The sequence below is a fragment of the Mauremys mutica genome, chromosome 10 (genome assembly GCF_020497125.1).
Source record: "Mauremys mutica isolate MM-2020 ecotype Southern chromosome 10, ASM2049712v1, whole genome shotgun sequence".
In the NCBI taxonomy this organism is placed as follows: Eukaryota; Metazoa; Chordata; order Testudines; family Geoemydidae; genus Mauremys; species Mauremys mutica.
Window position 1 is genome coordinate 16479426 of NC_059081.1, and position 20822 is coordinate 16500247.

Genomic DNA, 20822 nt, shown 5'->3' on the forward strand with positions numbered 1-20822 from the left:
CTTGAAACAATTTTAAGCACTCTATTGCAGTGTAATTACATTTTGCATGTTTTAATGAAAAAATAATAACCCCTTTAACACTACGGTGGCCTTTGGCCTCCTTTAGACTCTAATCTAACATTCTTGTTTTCTGGGTACCACTTTGCCATCCCCAGCGTAGGAAAAGCAGTCTAATTATGCTAAAAGTAAAACCTTCCATCACTTGAGAGGCCAATTAAAAGTGACAGTATCTGTAACAATTGGTAAACTGCTTGCTGCACAACAGGGAAAAAATTACACTGGATTCTGCTTATTTCAGCTTTAAATTATAGCGTGGAAAGCCAACCCCACCCCCCAAATGTAAACCATCTAATCTCAAGCAAGTACTCTGTGTGTGTGTGTGTGTGTGTGTGTGTGTGTAAATTATATCTGCAACAAGAGTCCAACTAACTTTTTCTGAGGGTTTTAAATGATCATCCATAAAAGGTAAATACTGTACTTGTATCCTATTTTGCATCCTCAATACACAGCCTTTCCACTCACCTGTATTAGATGGTGGATATAATTCCTATGTTACTAGCCTTGTGTTGTTGGTAAAATTCTAAGCCCTAGCACAGCCAAAGACATTGGATGGTGTAGAAACATGGGTCAACATTTTCAGAAGTGAAAAGCTGGTTGGCACTCTTGTTGTTATTTATTTGTAATTTTTTTTAAAGGCATGTTTTTTGTCACAATTTAATTTTCCCTGGGTAATGTGTTTGTCTTAATTCTAGAATTTTCTCCCCCTCACTCCTCCCATCAAAACCAGAAAAATTTGGGCCAAAAAAAAAATCTGTATCTGTTTTCAACATAAATCCATAAACTTTTTGAAGAAAAAAATAGAGAAAACAAAATTCACTTTCCTCAAATATTTTTGCAGGACCAAAACAACATTTTTCCACCCAGCTTTAGAGTGACACTTTTTTTTTTAAATGCTTCAATTCTTAAATGCCCAATTGAGACACCTTATGAAGGGCCCAACTTTCAGAAAATGTTTCTCTGAAAACCGGACTCTTCAAATGTCTGAAGTTGGGCATGCAAGAATTGAGGTGCTCAGATACCATGGTAATAAGCAGAATATCAGAACCCATATTAAATACAATGGGAGCACCAAAAATTACTAACTACCATTGAAAAATCTTAATCTTAGATAATTCAAATAGTGAGAGTGTTTATAAAATTCATCCTTTTCCCACCCCTTCTGTGATTTAGTTGGGGATTGGTCCTGCTTTGAGCGAGAGGTTGGACTAGATGACCTCCTGAGGTCCCTTCCAACCCTGATATTCTATGAATGGGTCCAAACCACATAATGCTAGTTTAGTACTAAGCTACACTGTCTATGTTGTATCAAAGAAGGTTGACTGTGGCTTCTACTCTGCCAAATAAGAACCAAATCCTTGGTGGTTTGTCAAGGATAAATAGAAGTCAAGGGCAAGTTGCCCAGCAGAATTGATTAGATTAGGCTTTAGACTCTGAAATATCATCAAAAGGTCTTTACGCTTTTTCACAACAAAGCTTTATTTTCTTTATTTTTTTCCCCCCAATGAGACCTCAAAAATAGATTTAGAGCAGATTTTTCATAAACACAAAGGGTATTTAGGTACCCAGATTCTATTGAAAGTCACTGGGAGTTGGGTGCTTAACTCCTATTTCTATAGCTAATAGAATTCTTATTTGGTCATAATTACTGTGGGTTAGATTGTGAGCCACTTTTACTTGATTGGTGAGTAGTTAAACAAAGGAGTTGTCTCATGGTGCAAGGTTTTCCAAGGTATTTAGGTACCTAAAAATGCAGTTGGTGTCTAGTAGGATTTTCATAATTATCTGTCTGCATCTTTAGATGCCTAAATACCTTTTTTTTTGTTTTTTAAATCTGGCTTGTTGACTTTAGTGGGACTACTCATTTGTGTAACATCTCACCAATGTGAATAATCCAGCCCTATGCAATTGCTTCCTTTATATTGAAAACCTAAGCTATATGTTCAGATTTCTTAAACTAGACAGTATCAGAGGGGTAGCCGTGTTAGTCTGGTTCTGTAGAAGCAGCAAAGAATCCTGTGGCACCTTATAGACTAACAGACGTTTTGCAGCATGAGCTTTCGTGGGTGAATACCCACTTCTTCGGATGCAAGTCACTTCTTGCATCCGAAGAAGTGGGTATTCACCCACGAAAGCTCATGCTGCAAAACGTCTGTTAGTCTATAAGGTGCCACAGGATTCTTTGCTGCTTAAACTAGACAATTTCTGTCTGACACTAGTCGGATGTTTCACAAAGCTACTGGAGCTCAGGGCTTGAAGGCAATCAGATACCATTATGATGAGTATGATATGAAAACGTAGAAGCCATCTCTAGGAAGGTTGGGAGTTTATTGCTCTTTGATTATGGGATTTTGTGAGTTCTTTATGGCTGACCCAGCAATGAGGTTGTTTCCTCTGACTAGGGAGGACGTGTGCAATGTGGGTGTTTTTTATACTAGCAGAAGCAGTTGACTATTAAGGTGAACTGGCTTGTATAAGTCATTTGATGAGTGCTATGTGACTACATGAACCTCTGTGGCGGGAGAGTGCTGGAGCCAGTGGAGGTGCAGTCAGTGGAGGTGCAGCTCTCAAGTGACACTTCCTGGCTGGCAAATAGCTCAAGTTTTCAGAAGTCAGAATAGGAAACCCATGAGATCTATTTCCACCTGAAATACACACACAAATGGTTCCCTGCCTATGAGCCGCTTCCATACAAGTAGCTTTGTGTCCTGAGAAGAGTAGGAAACATTCACCAAAAGACCAAGGGTACACCCAGGTTGATGCGCTGCAATCCCTGCTTGCCCTTTGATGTGCACGCTACTCAATTTGTCTGCTCCAAATCTCCCTGATCCACCTTAAAGCATTCATTTATTTTCTGCTTCCCTAGTGTCCCAGCCCAATCTATGCCTTGGATGTACTAATCCATGACCTATTCAGTTGTGAGTCTCCTTGTGCCCAATGTCTGGTACGTAAAAGCCTGTGTTGTGAATTCTTTCTTCCAATAGAGAATTGGTTTAACCTTATCAGACTGAAGTGAAGTTTTAAAATGACTGGATGTTTGTTTGCTGACAGGCAGATAATGTCCTCTAGACTGTCATAGTGTGAACAAAGTGCTGTAAAACCAAATCATAACCCTTTGTTAGGCTTCAGTCAAACCACATTAAGCTTTGGCAATAAGGTAGTGCTTGGGCTGCGTTGGCCTTATGCAGAGCATTCTCATTTTGAAATTTTATACAATGAAGAGATTTTGATATTTGCATAATTCAAACATGAAATCCTCTAACAACCACAGAAGACTTGATTTAATTAACTCAGGGCACTGCCATTCCCAGTCTCAGGCAGATGGCAAATACCTTTACTGTAAGTGTACTTAAAGATTCACTTCTTTCTTTAATCAAGCAACAAAATCTTACCCAAGGGAACCTGAAATTGACTTATCTTTTCCTCAGACTGAATAGCACAGACACCTTTTGGGTTACATGTAAGGTCAACCCTTCTTTGTGTTACAAATTAGCTGAAGGGGGCTGGCGGGGGGGGGCCGGAATTAATGCATTCTGCTACAACCCTTTGAAAACCTGTGCAATGTGTATGGTTTGCAAACAGGAGAAGTTAGATCCTCAGTTGCTTTGCCTAGTTATACACTGAATTCATTGGAACTATGCCCACCGACATCCACTGATGGTTTGGCCCTATTTTTTTTAATCTCCCTTTAGTAGAGCACTGTAACTTGTGACACACAGATTTTTTTTTTCCTGAAGAGTTATCTCCAAGGTAAGCAATTATAACTTCCTTTAACTGTTTTCTCAATGTTGCATCCCTGGGGACTGGGAAGGTGGGGCGAAGGGAGCTATGGGGCCAGATTCTCAAGCCTGGCTACATCCTCTCTGTACAACACAAGTAGTGTAAAGGGCCAATATTCCACCCTCAGCTCTCTAGCACAAAAATTCCACAGAGTAGGGGTCCTCCCTTCTTGTGCAGCCATGCCGCTGCCCTTCCGGGGTAGGGATGTGTCGGGGCATGGCAGAGCTCCACCATGTCAGTCCTCCACTGGCATAAGGTCCATTGAGGTTCCTGTGTCAGAGAGGCAAGTTAGAGGTATTTGGTGGCAGCTCTAAGTGGCAGTGTGGCTGGACTTCAGAATCGGGCAACCACGGTGCCTGATCTTCCCCTCATTCCCTGCACTGAGCAGAGCTCTGGTGCTGGGGTGAATCCTCCCCGTTTTGTCCCCATTGTCAAACAAATCCTCACGTGTGCGTGCGAATGTGTGGTAGTGTTTTTTTTGTTTTATTCCCAAACGTGCTATCTCTGTATCAGAGCCTTGGATTTCATTCTCTCCCCTTCAAATAGCAGTTTTCATTTCCATTTTCTTATATCAGGATAACCTGACCTCTTACCCATTCCTGCTTCTCAGAAACATTCCCCTGAGCTTTATAAAACCAGAGCACTCTGCTACATTCTAATGGAGAGCTGATCCACTATTTTTTAATATCTATATTTTTCTAGAGCTGAGTTGAAACATTTATTTCACTTTTCTGCCTCCCTTTTAGAACACAAAGCATTCATGGTGAGGGTTTCTTACTTCAGGTCACTAATGAATTTAAGAAGTGCTCCCTGCCTCTATTTCCTGCCAGCTTCCCCTCCAAAAGAAAGTCACAACTTTGTTTGAAATATAATCTGAAGAGAACTCTCAAGGGCACCCGGAATGTTGGAGTTTGACCTCTGGAAATGAAGGTGTCTCTGTTATTGATCGTATATATTTAAGTGACGTTAAAAAACATCAACATACATTTCTTGTCATTTGTCCTGCAAGACATTACGCTTGCCTTACTGTCCCCATTTCAATATCCGTTCTTGGCTAGCTCTTACTAACCTGCTCAAAGAAGGCTGCTAGTTCAGCAATATGGCTCTCAATTGCTGTCAATGAAACAGCTCTAAGGCCTGGTCTACACTAAGGGGGGGGGTGTCGAACTAGGGTACGCAAGTTCAGCTACACGAATAGCGTAGCTGAACTCGAAGTACCCTAGTTCGACTGACTTACCCGTCCAGACGTGGCGGGGCCAAACTCCCCGATTCCGGTGGTGGAGTTCCGGAGTCGACCGGAGCGCGCGGGGAGTTCGAACTTGATTAGACGTGATAGTTCGAACTCCGAGAAGTCGAACTCACAGCGTCGACTCGCGCGGTGAGTATGGACCTGCCCTAAGAAACAACTTACTCACTTAAGGTTAAATCCTGTACTTCCCCTTCTCACTCTTGAGTCGTCATCTCCCTGTAGATATGGAAGTACCTGCATTCAATTGGTAAGTCTCAGACCAGGCTCTGAAGGCACAATAGAGGAAGGTTTTGGAGGTGGTTGTGTGAGTGTAGGAAACATTGTTCACGGAGGCAGACACACCGATCCTAATGCCCATTTATGGACAGGAGGTCAAACAGCAGCTGCTTGGTACTCTGTGCCTTGATGGAGGATTCTATCTCCTTGCAGAGATCATCTGAGTAGGGATGCAGAATTTGACCTGTATATATGCATATGCTACATCATAGACATATTTGAATTAATTACGATACTCTGCTACCTTGAAAAATTGGTGTAGTCAACTTAGACTTACAATAAATGCCAAGACGATAAAGTAGTTGCATCTTGGAAAAGAGACAATAGATAAAATATTGGAATGAAGCAGTGGGGACGTTGTAGAACAAGTAAACTCTTGTGTACCTAGGAAGATTGATTGGTGCCAATAGGCCTATCAAGGATAAGATTAAAAGAAGATGTACTTTAGCTATAAGTGCTGCACAGAAGTTGGTGGCAGTATGGATAGATAAAAATATTGTTTGATACCAAAGTGAAAATTTGTCCAACCAGTGTACTAACAGAATTATGCTCTGGTCTGGAAGAAGCTGCCTTAAATGAAACAGACATCAGTAGAGATAAGAGTTCTTTGGAAGATGACAAGTGTAAAGTGGAATGATTTGAAGACAAATGGCGTTAGGAGAATAGAATGTGAAATCAGGGTACAGGATTGGCTGCACTTAAAAAAGATTATGATGGTGGAGACACTGTAGAAGACAAACAGCTGATTCAATGCCAAAGATGATCATGAATATTCAGCCAGGGTCCGTCAGACCCTAGAAGCCAACCACGGCCAAGATGGTAGGACATCAGATGCAGGGACATGACTAGGCTGGGCTTCATGGAGGAGCAAGTCGTGGGCAGGAATGAATGGAAATACTGTGCTCCCTATGTCTGTTAAGATGCTTTGGGATGAAAAGAAGATAGAGATGTGTGTGTAAAAACTAACCTGGAGGCAAGGGGCAAGTCTAAAATCATTCTAAGTTATGTCCCGAGCATTGTTCCACTGGCTGAAATTCAGAAAAGCATGTTAAGTGACACTTTCCTGAATTGGGGCCAATATCCTCATTCTTTTTCATTCTCTTCTTAGGTATCAACTCCACCATCCTCGAATCAAAAGAGGAAGAGATGAAATTTCCTTAATTGTAGTGGCTAGTTAACAGTAACAGCTTTGCTGAGTAACGTAAGCACTCCAAACCCACCCATGGGAGGGTGAGCGCTTTATGCTGCACTCCAATTCCTGTTGCTTTAGGAACGGAGAGTCTGGTCACATGGCAGCACAGAGCCCTACAAGAAGGCAACATGTTGCATTTTGCCTCATGAGTACCAGTTCATTTTACCCAAAAGTGTCTCAGTTCAGGGCAACTTCACCTGTATTTCCCCGCTATGGTCCGGCAAGGGTACCTGGTTAGATTTCTGACTTCCCAGCCATCACTCCTCTTGGGTGGAGATACATGTCTCTCCCTCCTGACTGGGTGTTTACAGGCTGCCCAGCTCCCTGCCTATGCTCTGAAGTCCCCAGCAAAATCAGAGTGCCTAAATGGTCCTGCTCTGCCTTTCAACTTAAAGGCTATAAATAGCGTAACTGCCCACGGTTATAAAGAGCTGTGTGGTAATTTTTATAAGCAAGCACAGTTAATTTTAAGGGCAAAGCACTACAGAGAAAATGAATTTTGAACAATGAAAGAATGAATTCCTACTAATAAGCTTATCAAAGATCAATCCTTCCACCTACTCTGTAAAGCCTCTAGTTGGTGTCAGTCCTTCTAAGTCTTCCCTAAGGCTCAGGCCTCTCCCTTTGGAATAATGTCCTGGCTCTCATTGGATCAGAAGAAAGACCTTGAGTCAGTTTTAATTCAAGCTATTTAACAAAAAGTCTGTTTGTTGGCCGTGGAGAATCCATCTTGAATCAGTATGTGTAAGTCTCGCTCCAGGTAGTGGTACTCTCCAGAGGTGTTACAGCCAGAGTGAATTAGCCTAAATACCTGCCGTCCCTCCCACGCACTGTTTAGGTCCAGGAAGGATGTTGTCACCCTTCTCCCACAGAAATACATAAACTTAATTCAATAAAGTTTGTCCAGGATATTGTAGGAAATTGCCCTATCTGTTACAAGGAGACCACCATGTCTTCGTGTTCCTGGAAATTTGTGTTTAAATCCTCAAGCAGGTTCAGCAAAGGCAACTCAGCTCTGACCCTCTAGCAATGGCAGCTTCATTCATTCAGGTACCAAGAATTAAACAGATCTGGAGAGTGAATCAAGGTGCAAAGGTGGCATTTATAGTGGATATCTTATTATAATGCCCACTAGGAAGTGGAATTAGTTCTTCAGCGCATTTGAACAGCAATTAAACTGTCATGACTCTCAAGCCATCCCAGGTCAGAAATAATTGAAAACAGTGACTTAGATGTGATCAGCTCCGTATCTTTTTACCTATCCCTGAGAAATCTAGTCTCCCTGAGCTGCAAATGTATTTTGTAACTACTTGGCTTGGTTTTCTTATTTTTAATAAAGTACTTTCTGATCACTTTTGTCCAATCTATTTTTGATGAAAATTAAGAAGAGCCTGGAGGAAAAAAAGTCTTTTTGTTTTCAAGTGAAAGTTGATGGTTTTTGATCTGAGAGCTGATGTTCTACAGGAATAGTTGAAACAATAATCTCATGATAACCCCTATGGTAGCTTAAAATAGAAAAGCTCCCTAGTTAATGAATATAAATGAATTTACATTCACGTCCATTTTTATGAGGTTACTAAAGCTGATTAACGTTAGGTACCACAAATTTATTTAAAGAAGTTGAGTAATTGTTCTGATTTCTATCCCGAGAACATGCAATTTATTTATTACTCTGATTTTTAAATGTCCTTGAAATCACACTGAGTCCATGGGTTTGTCTTTGTCAGAGTTTTACAAGAAGTGGTTTTATCACAGAAGCAGAGAGGCGAACATGAGTAACACTATACAAATTAAAGAAGTTATGGTGAATTGTTTGGCTTCGAGGTAATCAGAACTGCTCTTAAGTGAATTCGAGTATCTACAATCTTGTTTAACATAAATGGAATTCTATATCCAGGACACATTATATTAGAAAAGCTGGTATAGTTTCATTGCAACAGAACAATAACCCTTCCTTTAGAATATTTAAAATAAGTTAAGTTGCTACATTTGTATTGTGATTCTTTCTGATTTAGGGCCAGATTGACTTCAGTGAGACTACCTGTGGATTAAGGTGGTACTTGCTGTAAGAGTTTTTAAATAGTGAGGATCAAGACTAATTTTTTGTTGTCTCAAATTTTTTAGTAATTAAATGAGGTGGGTTTTTTTTTTGTTTTTTTTTTTAAGGCGCCAAATGATGCTGTATAATAGGGGTTCTCAAACTGGGGGTCGTGACCCCTCAGGGGGTCACAACGTTATTATATGGGGAATCGCGAGCTGTCAGCCTCCACCCCAAACTCTGCTTCACCTCCAGCATTTTTAATAGTGCTAAAAATAAAAAAAGTGTTTTTAATTTGTAAGGGGGGAGGTCACACAGAGGCTTGCTGTGTGAAAGGCGTCACCAGTACAAAAGTTTGAGAACCACTGCTCTATAAACAGTTATGACCTGCTTAAAGGAATTCCCTGGATTTGAAATATCTAACTTTCTCCCCAATGATGTAGCCATGTGTTAGGTGGTGAATGAAAATTGGCCTTTCGCTGGGGCCATCAGAAGTTTTTTGTCTCCCACCTCAATTGTCTTTCAGACAATTTCGTCATCAGAGTTCTGCTGCCCTTCTTAAATTTATGCTTGTGTATCGGGAGATGCTTAGCAGACATTGATCTGAATTGCCCTCTACGTCACCATGAATGGTTTTCCCCCCTCCACCTGCCTACAAGTTAAAATGTTGTCCCGTTATTAGGTCTAGGGGAATCTATATAGAATTGCTTTTTAAACTTAACTACAATTTTGCCCATAGATCTTCATGATTTAAGATATCCTTATTAGTGGTTAGAATATTAAAGGCATTACTCAGTGGAGTCTGTTTGTGTATTTGGAATGCTTTAATTCCCTTTTCCTGTTGTTGCCTCACCAGGCCATGTGAGACTGTATATGATGTCAGATTTTTAGTAATACCAAAATTCTTAAACACTTAACGTAATTTAGACGTAAAGAGACAGTTTTAACTCCCAATTGCATACGAAAATATTTAAGGACAAAATAAGTGATATGCCTCTCTAGCCAATATAAATGAAACTATTAACGTGATTTCAAGCAGACCAGAGTGTTTCTGTATTAAGGCTGTCCTGCCACTGGAGCATATGTGTAACTTTCAGTTCTGTGTGCATGGTAATGGACAAACATATGCTATTTAAAAACAAGTGCGGGAAAATAAAAAAGCTGTTGCACTTGAAAGTTCCCCCTTCAAGGCAATTTAACTTATTATGGGCCAGAAAAAAAGTTATGCATCTGATGAACTTTATGGCCAAGTTACTTTTCACAATCAGTGCAGCTATAAAAAGACACTTGAAAAAAATCCCCTGCACTCTGAAAGTCCTGCGACAATTCATGACTCAAAACTTGATTCTGTGAGTAACTTATTGGATGACTGTATTAATAGAAAAATATCAAAAACATATGGATACTGCTCATTTAGGATTACTAACTTCTAGTGAGGGTCTCACAGTTGAAAAGACCATTGGTGATTGGACATGCCAGATGCTGGACTATGAGTTCACAGCCCAAAATGTTGTTGTATTCGAATAGAGCCTTGAATTCTGAAATCAGGACCTTGTTGCAGGGCTGCCCAGAGGATTCAGGAGGCCTGGGGCAAAGCAATTTTGGGGCCCCCTTCCATTAAAAAAAAAGTTGCAATACTATAGAATACTATATTCTCGTGGGGGCCTGGGACAAATTGCCCCACTTGCCCCCTCCCCGGGCGGCCCTGCCTTGTTATGTTATGCACTGTATAGACATACATGCGTTGGTTACACAAACTACTGGTTTTCACTGGGCTGTGAATCAACCTCACACTAGCCTCCCAGGCTCTAACTGTCCGTCTGAATCCTGCTGACACAGATTAATATTCATTAGTGCGCTTTGATCTAGTCCTGTTTCAAAGAGGATAAGAGACAGTCCTTGCTCTAAAGAACTTACCATCTAAATCAACAAGACAAGCAAAGAATGGGAACAAGGAAGTAGTATTACCATTTTTCAGATAGGGAAACTGATCTTCTCTTACTCTTGTTTTTAATATGAAATCTATCTTACACAGTTATTTTAATAGCTTTAGTAAGAAATGTCCTCGTTCATTGAAGAATAGTGGGTTAACTTCACCTGAGAACTGTATAACATTTTACCTAACAGATTATAAAATATTGTGCATCTCTTTTTAAAATGCATATTTTCAAAATTTTCTTTTAAATGACTTAATTTTCTTTGGGAGTTCATCTATCCCTGTTTCCTAGCAAGAGCTCCTTCAGTTGTTTAATTTTTTTCAGATTTTCAGTGCAGATTAGTGGAAGAAAATGAAGTGCATTCAATTGGTGGTTTTCCCCCCGTCTTTCTCATCTAAGTCGAAATGTTGCTTGCAGACTCAATTGTCAGACACGTTATGTTAATAATAGAAACTGAAGTGGGTATTTAAATGTGTTAGTAGCTGCTCAGAGGGAAATGTACCTCTTCCTACTTGTAAAATAAACTAGGATCAGGCTACAGAAAGCTGTTTAACTTAAAAGTTGACAGGAATGCAACTTAGAGAGCTTTTCAGTATTTATTTCCCCCTTGACAGCATTTAAATATCGTAACTCCCTGGTCTATCTTTTGAAACCTTGTTGAATTCTTTTTATATTTAGTTCTTTCAGTTGCTCTTTGGTTAAGGTTCTATGCTGCTTTCCATTCTCTCTCCCTTCCAACCTTCTTCCCTTTCCATGGCTTCATTTAAACACAGAGAACTTTTCATCTTGGGAGACTGTTGCTACTGCTAGTCTAACTGGTCTGCTTTGATGCAATGTTTTCTTTTGTCATTCACGTGTAGCTGTATCTCCAAATAGACTGACTAAAACTTCCCTATGGGGAAGAGGGGTGCATGGAGTTCTTTGCTTGTTGTTTGATTTATTTTAGTGCATTGGAACAAGAGCCTGTAGTGATTTCTTTGTAGCCCTGAGCATTCAGACACAGCTGGTACATCAGTGCCTGCACTTCATGCATTCAGGCTGGCAGGTTTCCGGTGATATGTATGGTGAAGGTTTATAATTTCTAATAAATCTGCAATACCGTTGGCAAAAGAATTATATGGAGTATGGAAAGAGAGAGAGCAATGAAGCTGGTCAATTTAATTCAGACACAGCTCAGTCCACAAGAATAATCATCCAGCTGAGTGACAGAAGTGTCATTTTTAATGCCTGCTGAACACATATAAACAAGCAAACATTTTGGACATTTTCAAAGACCAATAGCTAATGCTGATAATGGGATACAATTTTGCAGACTTTTCTGAAGTCACTGGTATCAAGATAGATTTTCATTGCTTGCATCAGGGAGGAAATTGTATGAATGAGGAAGTGAAGCTGTGCGCTTTTTTTTTTTTCCATAAATGACTCAACCCTTTCAGTCTATGCAGCCTGAAGTCCTCTGTTTTGTGTCTGGCTTGAGAGAGCACGCTGCAAAGTTCAATCCAGATCCAAGTTTCAGGGCCTCTCCAATTTGGGGCTCTGGTTTGGATCCATCTGATAAATAAGGCCTAAATTTCCAAAAGTCTTACTGTGCATGGGTGTTAATTTCAAAGGGCAGGCAGAGGATAAATATACCGTATATACCGTTTTTAATGTGGATTGTTTTTTTTCCCTTGCATGTCCTCAAGGCCTTACTTAGTCCAGAGGGAATTGTGAGCATCTTCATTGTTTTACCCTTTTAAGACCACTACAGCTATAGTGCTCTTTCATAACTTATTTAAATCGATAAGCCTGAAGTGCTTGTTTGTCTGATGCTCATACAAGCTGCATCACTCCCTTGTACCCTAGCCATAATGGGCTCAGTTAGGGAGGACAATTGTCTTGTAGGCCAGCAGCAAATTTATTGTCAGGAAGCACTTGAATAGCGTGATTAAGGACCAACTCATGCTATCTATTGCTTTATTTAGGAGATTGGCCTAGTGAGAGAACTTTAAGCTCCCCAGCTCCGGGAGGAGCTGGCAGCATCAGAAAGCTGCATAACTTGACTAATGTTGTGTATGAACATGAGCTGCAAAATAACTATTAATGCCAAAAAGACATTGGTCAGGGGGGGACGGACAGCGGGCAAAGTGAGGTAGACACTTATGTAGGAAGTTGCCCTTTCAGAATTAGTTCATGATTGGTGGTGGGTTCTTTTTTTTTGGGGGGGGGGGGGACTGTCTTGTATTTACTGGCTATGACGCACCAACACTATGTAATGTGGTTTAACTTCTGCTTAACTTCCTGTCTAGCCATCCATCCAGGTTTCTTTTGTGGTCAGCCAGTTATGCTTTCGGTTATTTAAATTCTTTTCTGCGCTTTAGATTAAACACACACATCAAGATTTTCAAAAAATAGCCTGCAGCTAGGTTCCTAAATAAATGAACAGGTGGGTGGGCTTGTGTATGTGTGTGTTTTCAATAGTACTGAGCAACCAGTTGCTCCTGAGCCTGCCAGTAGCTCAACATTTTGTGAAAACTGGCCACCTGTTTGTTTAAAAATTTTGGCTTCAGTTTACGTGCAGTTCAACGGCATAATTATAGTGACTTTGTTTAACAAGGTTGATTCTTTGTATCTCTTGAAATGTTTGCTAGTCGTGGCAAAGCTGCCACCTACTCAGGGCTGCCGGGGGGGGGCAATTTGCCCCGGGCTCCGCAGGGGCCCCCAAGAGAACAGCGGAGGCTCCCGCCTCCGCCCCTCTCCTGGAGCCCTAGCGCATCAAGCGCCGAGTCTCCGCCGGGGCCCCTGAGCCCCGCCCCGCTCCGAACCGTGTGGTGAGGGGCGGGGCTGCGAGCTCCGGGCTGAGCTCTGCTCCCTCCGCTCGGCGTGGAGCTCCCAGCCCCGCCCCCTCACCACGCAGCTCTGAGCGGGACGGAGCTCAGGCCCCGCCGGACACACGCTGCGGCTGTTCCGGCGAGGCGCTGAGACTCCGGGTGAGGAGGGAGCCGGGGGTAAGAGGCTCGGGGTGGGGGGGAAGTGGGACCCGCCGCCGAAGCGCAGCCCGGTCTTTGGCGGCGGGGGGCCCCTTCCGTTCCGGGACCCGCCGCCGAAGTGCCCCGAAGCCCCGCGGCGGGGACCCCCCTCCCGCCGAATTACCGCGGAAGACCAGGCTGCACTTCAGCGGCGGGTCCCGCTTCGGCGGTAATTCGGCGGCGGGGGTTCCTGCCGCGGGTCTTCGGGGCACTTTGGCGGCGGGTCCCGGAACGGAAGGGCCCCCCGCCGCCGAAGACCCCGGGCCCCCGGAATCCTCTGGGCGGCCCTGCACCTACTTTGTGAGTAGCTGAAAGAATGTTTCCTCTGTTGATGCAATAAAAAATACACAGACTTCAGGTTGGAGGGGAAAAGCAATCGCAGGAGACAACAGTGACAGCCCTTAACACAATGGGTCCTACTGCATGATCAGGGCTCCTAGGTGCTATCAAAATATAAAATAATAATAATACGTTCACTTGTAAATTTAAAAAAATTACAAGTCCAACTGATATTGTTGACAGATTGCATTTATCAACATTAAATTTCAAGTAATGCACATTAGAAAGCATAATCCCAACTATACATATAAAATAATGGGGTCTAAATTAGCTGTTACCACTCAAGAAAGAGATCTTGGAGTCATTGTGGATAGTTCTCTGAAAACATCCGATCAATGTGCAGTGGCAGTCAAAAAAGCAAACAGAATGCTGGGAATAATTAAGAAAGGGATAGATAATAGGACAGAAAATATGTTGCCTCTATATAAATCCATGGTACTCCCACATCTGCACACACTAATTCAAGATGTACTGAATCTCAAAAAAGATATATTGGAATTGGAACAGATTCAGAAAAAGGCAACAAAAATTATTGGGGTATGGAACGGCTTTCGTATGAGGAGAGATTAGTAAGACTGGGACTTTTCAGCTTGGAAAAGAGACGACTAAGGGGAGATATGATTGAGGTCTATAAAATCATGACTGGTGTAGAAAAAGTAGATAAGGAAGTATTCTCATAACACAAGAACTGGGGCGGGGTGTCACCAAATGAAATTAATAGGCAGCAGGTTTAAAACCAATAAAAAGAAGCATTTCTTCACACAATACACAGTCAACCTGTGGAACTCCTTGCAGGAGGATGTAGTGAAGGCCAAGACCATAACAGGGTTAAAAAAGGAACTACCTAAATTCATGGAGGATAGGTCCATCAATGGCTATTAGACAGGATGGGCAGGAATGGTGTCCTTAGCCCAGGGGTAGGCAACCTATGGCACACATGCCAAAGGTAGCACACGAGCTGATTTTCAGTGGCACTCACACTGCCTGGGTCCTGGCCACCAGTCCGGGGGGCTCTGCATTTTAATTTAATTTTAAACAAAGCTTCTTAAACATTTTAAAAACCTTATTTACTTTACATGCAACAATAGTTTAGTTATATATTAGACATATAAAGAGACCTTCTAAGAACGTTAAAATGTATTACTGGCATGTGAAACCATAAATTAGAGTGAATAAATGAAGACTTGGCACACCAGTTCTGAAAGGTCTCTGACCCCTGCCCTAGCCTCTGTTTGCCAGAAGCTGGGAATGAGCGACAGGAGATGGATCACTTGATGAATACCTGTTCTATTCATTCCCTCTGGGGCACCTGGCACTGGCCACTGTCAGAAAACAGGATACTGGGCTAGATGGACCTTTGGTGTGACCCAGTAGGGCCATTCTTATGATGATGTGCAGGAAGGTTCTTTCAGAAGCATTAGTTTTTCAAAGCAGCAACAGTACAGATACCATTAAAACAACAAATACTTTAAGATGTACATTTCAAAATTACTATAAAATGTTTCTTTGACTTCTTTTTATAATAGGTTTTAAGAGACAAATTTGTGTGAGCAGGCCTATCTATCCGTGCTACTGCACAGATTGATTTGTATGCTTGAGTAATAGAAATCTATAGGTAAATGCATTAAAAAGCAATGACACTTCTGTAAAGCAACATTTCTCATGGAAAATATTCTTAGTTAATGATCGCTATCAAGTCGACTATCTTTAATACATTAGGTCTGAGTTCATTTTATTGCTCCATTGAAAGGAGGACATGTTATTTAAGAGGTTCTTTCATTTTGGAGCAAACTTGGAAAGACAGCACTTAAACCTAAAGCAATTTACTGGGCTAGTCACTTTCTATATTCCCTTTGCTAATAAGGCATGGAAAAGACCTACTGAATCATGCAGAGCATCTCCCCTCCAATGCAAGGTTATTATCTATGACATGTTGTCTGGTTTTATGGGCCTCATCCTGGAATGAAGTCAATGGGAAATGAGGATATTTGGCATTCATAAGCACAGAAATGAGAGTGGGGATGCTCAGCTCTAGAGCTTGTTTGAAAAATAACTATTTTTTTGTGGGGAAGAAAAATCAAAATCTTCAATTTTTTTTTAATATAACATAATTTTGAATATTTTCCCCCTTTTCTCTTCTTTATGTCTTTTCCATTTTGGGGCACAAGGAGGGGTAGACAAACTGAAAAAGCAATTTTTTTTTCATTTGTCATTTCAAAACTGAAACACTTTCAATTTTTTCCTCCAAAAATCAGAAAGTTCAAAAATGAGCTATGAACTATGCTCCCCAAAAAAATCACTTTTCACTGAAAACATTTGGGAATGAAAAGTGACCTCTATTCAGCACTTTGCAAGATCAAGTCTTGCATGTCTCAAGATTACGGGACTGCTGCTCCCATGGGTTGATTTCACAACCTGCGAGATCTCACCCAGGGAGAGATCCTGACATCTTTACTTATGCTGAATGGTACCCTTGCTTCAGAAGTAATTCCATTGATTTAAAGTTGATCAATAGGACTGGCTAGAAAACAAGACTTCAGTTTTGTGAATCATTTCAAGGTCTTGAAATTTCAGGTTTTGTTCCACATCAGAGCTTTTGGGGGAGAGACATCCAGCCTGCCCAGAATAGCTGATTAATGCAGCGACCCAATTGGAAGTCCCTGCTCTGCCTGAGTCTTGTCTCCCACATCCCAGCTGAGTGCACAATCACGAAAACTAATGGGATGTTAAATGCATTGTTTTCACTTACCTGTATCCCATTATAACATAGTAGCAAACATTTGCATTGTAAACGTCCCTATAACTGAATAACCCATCAAATGAGAGAGAAGCCTTGTGTAATGCAAATTACTCCTGGGAGAATTATGTGCCAATAATTAAAAATTATGTGCAAAATATTTTTAAAATTTGCAAAATTCTGCGTAATCACGCCAGTTTCAATTATTTTAGTATTTTTATTTCAAAATACCTGTCAGCAAGTATGTATGTAACAATACAGACAACAGAAAGATTCAGGAAACGTTTTTCGATAAATAGATTCCTCACTAGGCATAGTAATACAGATCTTTGAGTAATAATTCATTTAAATTACAATACAGATACCTATTTTCCTGCACCCTTCAGAAGCAATGCAAAGACTTTGTGGGAAGTCGGGGTAATGGAGGAGCTGAGGGAGAGGGAAGTAATTGCAGGGGCATATCCCGTGCCCCTGACCTGCCCACACAGGCAGGGCACTGAGAGGAATGCAGCCTGCTCGTCCTTATCTGTGGCTGGGGCAATTCTGTTCTGGTGCCATAGTGACCCTTAGTGGTTGAAAGGCATAACTGCAGCACTTCTCTGCGGAATGTATTTTCTGCTGAGGAGAAAAAAAAATTTGCATGGCACATGAATTCTGCATGTGCGCAGTGGCGCAGAATTCCCCCAGGAGTAGCAAATGAAGATCTTTAGCAGGAAAGTGCTAATTTATACGGATTGGAAGGCAAGTGGTCATAGTGTGTGATTATCAGAGATCCAAGACTCTCTAAATGCTCTCCGCTCTATCCACCAATCACAAAAAGAGTCCACATGGGTGGTGACTGTGTCAGCTTGTTTTCTGTGAGAAGCTCAGGGAAAGCTGCTGTATCTCTGGACTGTTTGGACTTTTACAGATAGTGTGACACATGCTATTGGCTGTTCAGGGCTAGGTGCCCCTCTCTGTCTCCAAAAAGCCATGCCCAGCTCTGGAGCCACCCTGCTTTGGCCCAGATATCCTTTTGATACACTGGTTCCTTATCTAACGAGCGCCTCCCGGTCCCATTTGTGGAGACTGCCTAGAGCAGTGGAGGGTGAGCAGGGCATCATCGATTGCACTCCTCTACCTGTCCAGCTCAGCTGGAGTTTGCCAGCCTCTTGTCCTGCTGCTTGGTCTAGGCCTGCTTTATAACTGTAAAAATACCTGCTCTGAACTTGTGAACCCAGGCAAGAGGAGTGGTTCCCCTGCCCATCACGAAGGACTAGCAAAATAAAGCGGGCCATTGTGAAACATCCCGATACAAGACTGAGTTAATGGCCCTCGCACACCCATGAAGATACTACATGCAAGGAAGCTCATCCCCTCAGCTTGAATTCTGGAAGAAGGCAATAAAGATAGCTGACATGAAAATTCTTCATTGCTTTGGTGTTGGGCCTCTCGCAGGGCTGCAGCTATGAAACAAAAGCAGAGATCCTCAGGATAAACTGGGTTAGCACTGAAAGACAATCAGTGCTGACAGATTACCACATCAGTCACCGTTTGGAACCACAGACTGTAACTCATTTGTGCACACATGCTGCCTGCTTTAACCTGTAAATAGGTGTCTCATTTTTTTCCCCCTCATTAATAAATCTTTTGTTAGTTTATTATACCATTGGCTACAAGTGTTGCCTTCGATGTGAGATCTGAGGTACAAATTGACAAGGGTGAGTGACTGGTCTTTTGGGACTGGAAGCCACCTAATTTTTTTTGGTCTTTGGTGTAAGTGATCATTTATCACTGAGACTAGCTTGCCTGGGTGGCAAGATAAACTGGAGTGCCTGAGAGACACTCTGTGACTTCCCTGGTATGACCATTATAGTGCTTCAGAAGTTTGCATCTGTTACCGGGTTGGTGAAATCTAGACCATACCAGCAGTTTGGGGGGTCTGCCCTGCTTTTTGACAGTCTGACCTGAGGTTGACACTCAGTTGTGAGCCACTCCAGACAGGTCTGACTAGGATGGGGCTGCCACGCTATCTCTCTATTTATTAACACAACCCAAAGCCCATGTGGGTGGGGAAGCAGCAAATGACATGTTTAATGATGAGATCTGTTAATACAGCTAGGGAACCATATAAAGAAGTGTTTACACTCCCTCTCTTTCAGTCTTCCTTGCCCTCCCTTCTTCCCCCAATTCCTTCCTGGACCAAAAATATATTTCCATGAAAGCTTCAGTTGTGATGAATCCATATTATCCAATGGAAAAAACCACTCTGGGATGTCTACACAGCAAAGAAAAACCCATGGCTGGCCTGTACCAACTGACTCGGGCTCAAGGGGCTTGAGCTGAGGGGTTGTTTCATTGCTGTGTAGACTTCCAGGCTTGGGCTGGAGCCTGAGCTCTAGGATGCTGTGAGGTGGGCGGGGCCTAGAGCCCTGAGCCCGGAAGTCTACACAGCCGCGAAACATCCCCGCAGCCCGAGTCCGCTGGCCCGGCCCAGCTGCGGGTTTTTCTTTGCGGTGTAGATGTACCCTCTGAATAATTCTTGACCAGCTTTATTATTTAGTACGAGAGCCATTGGACATGTAAACTGAATTGCAAGAGGCTAAATGGCTTGCCCATGGTCACACCGAGGTCTTATCTAAATTGTTGTTAGCCACCATTGTATCCATCTTATTTCAGACACAATTTTTCACAGGTGCAGCAAATCCTGCACTGTGCCGGTTACCTTCATTTCAAGGCCATCATCGAGGCAGACAGAATGGAACAAAGATAATCTGACCCCCACTCTGCCTTAATTACACACCATCAAATCCTCTTTCTATGAGGACCATCACAATAGCATCTTGGTGCTTTGCTCTATGAAGACTTTTTAATTATGGCTGTTAAGTGACAGACTTAGGCTTCGGCTACACTTAAGTTTTACAGGCATTGCTATGGCAACAAGTGTGAATCCCTTTTACCGACACAGTTAGGCTGGTTCCAGTATAAGTACTCTGAGGCTGATATAACTGTGTCTACACTGGGCTTTTTGCCACTTGAACTCTGACATTTTAAGTGTAGATAAGATCATATTCTTTTCTGCCTTTGCCAGCTTATCATCCTGAGGTAGTCTGGCCCAGTAGATAGGGTACTAGACTGGGACTGAGGAGACCTGGGTTCTGTTCCTAGCTCTGCCACTGGTCTGCTGTGAGACCTTGGGTAAGTCACTTTCCCTCACTGTGCCTCTGCTTCCAAACCCGCAGAGGGGGGATTTCTGTCTCCTTTGTAACGTGCTAAGCATGTATTTGATATAATGGAGTGACTTATTGTGAACTACAAGTGTGGCAATAAAGCAGGGTGCACTTGAGCGCACACACGGGCATTAGCATGGATTTCCCTGCTTCTCTTTGAAGTCGTGCCCTTAGGAGTAAATTTTTCAAAGTGGTGTGTGAGATTTTTAGCTGCAAAATGCCTATTGAAAATCAGCCCCTCGACAGTTTGATGAAAAATATCCTGCTTAAAGTGAGATTAGTGTAGGGGTTTTTTTGTCCTTCATTTCCATGGGACTCTAATGGCAGTCTGAAAAAGAAAAAGAGACTCTCCCCTGAGAAAGTGTAGCATTTTGGGTTTCGCATCAGTGTAATCCAATTACCCAAGCCTAGGCCATGCAGAACTATTTTGTCTGAGGTATATATCAATCCAGTACTAGTATAATACACTTAACGGAAGGAGAAGCCAGATCTGGCATGTTTCTTAACGGCATAACCCAATGCATTTGCCAAAGGAAAGGCATATGCTTCTCTTCTGTGTTAAACGGTGTTTGATCTGAGTAATTTGCGGAGAGAGGGGGACAAAGCCCTTGCATAGGGGTTCAGAGGTATCCTCCTGAGGGAACAGTTTTGTAAGACACATGCCATCTGCTGCATTCAAATGCAAAAAAAGGTTTGCTCTTCAGAAGTTGGATGTAGGGATAGAAGTCCATCCCTGCCAGAGTTGGCTTAGTGGTATCCAGACGGGAGGATGATGAGTTTCATCACAGGCAGTGAAATTCACCCCCGCACTTAGCCTCCAATTCAAACATCAAATAGACTGATCTGACTGTAGCTGGTAGCTTCTTTAATGAAAGTTTTTCTGAAGTCCTCTCATGTTGAGCAGCATGCTTTGAGCTGTTTCATTTCTCTTCTTTCTGGTTTGCTTCCAGGCACCTCCATTTTACATAACGGTGAGAAGGGGGGTAAACAGTAAGTGGTG

At 42.1% G+C, this 20822-nt stretch overlaps 1 protein-coding gene across 2 annotated transcripts in view; it reads left to right on the forward strand.

The window, feature by feature from the left end:
• The window catches only part of GPR39 (G protein-coupled receptor 39), a 126744-nt gene that overhangs the window by 18820 nt on the left and 87102 nt on the right, over positions 1-20822 (forward strand). Inside the window, exon 2 of one of the 2 annotated variants that reach the window (XM_045032964.1) lies at positions 6471-6584. The exons of the other annotated variant lie outside the window; for it this stretch is intronic. Coding sequence (XP_044888899.1) covers positions 6471-6523 — 53 coding nt within the window. The 3' untranslated portion in view covers positions 6524-6584. Of the gene's footprint in view, positions 1-6470; positions 6585-20822 lie in introns of those variants that run through there. 2 annotated transcript variants of the gene reach the window in all.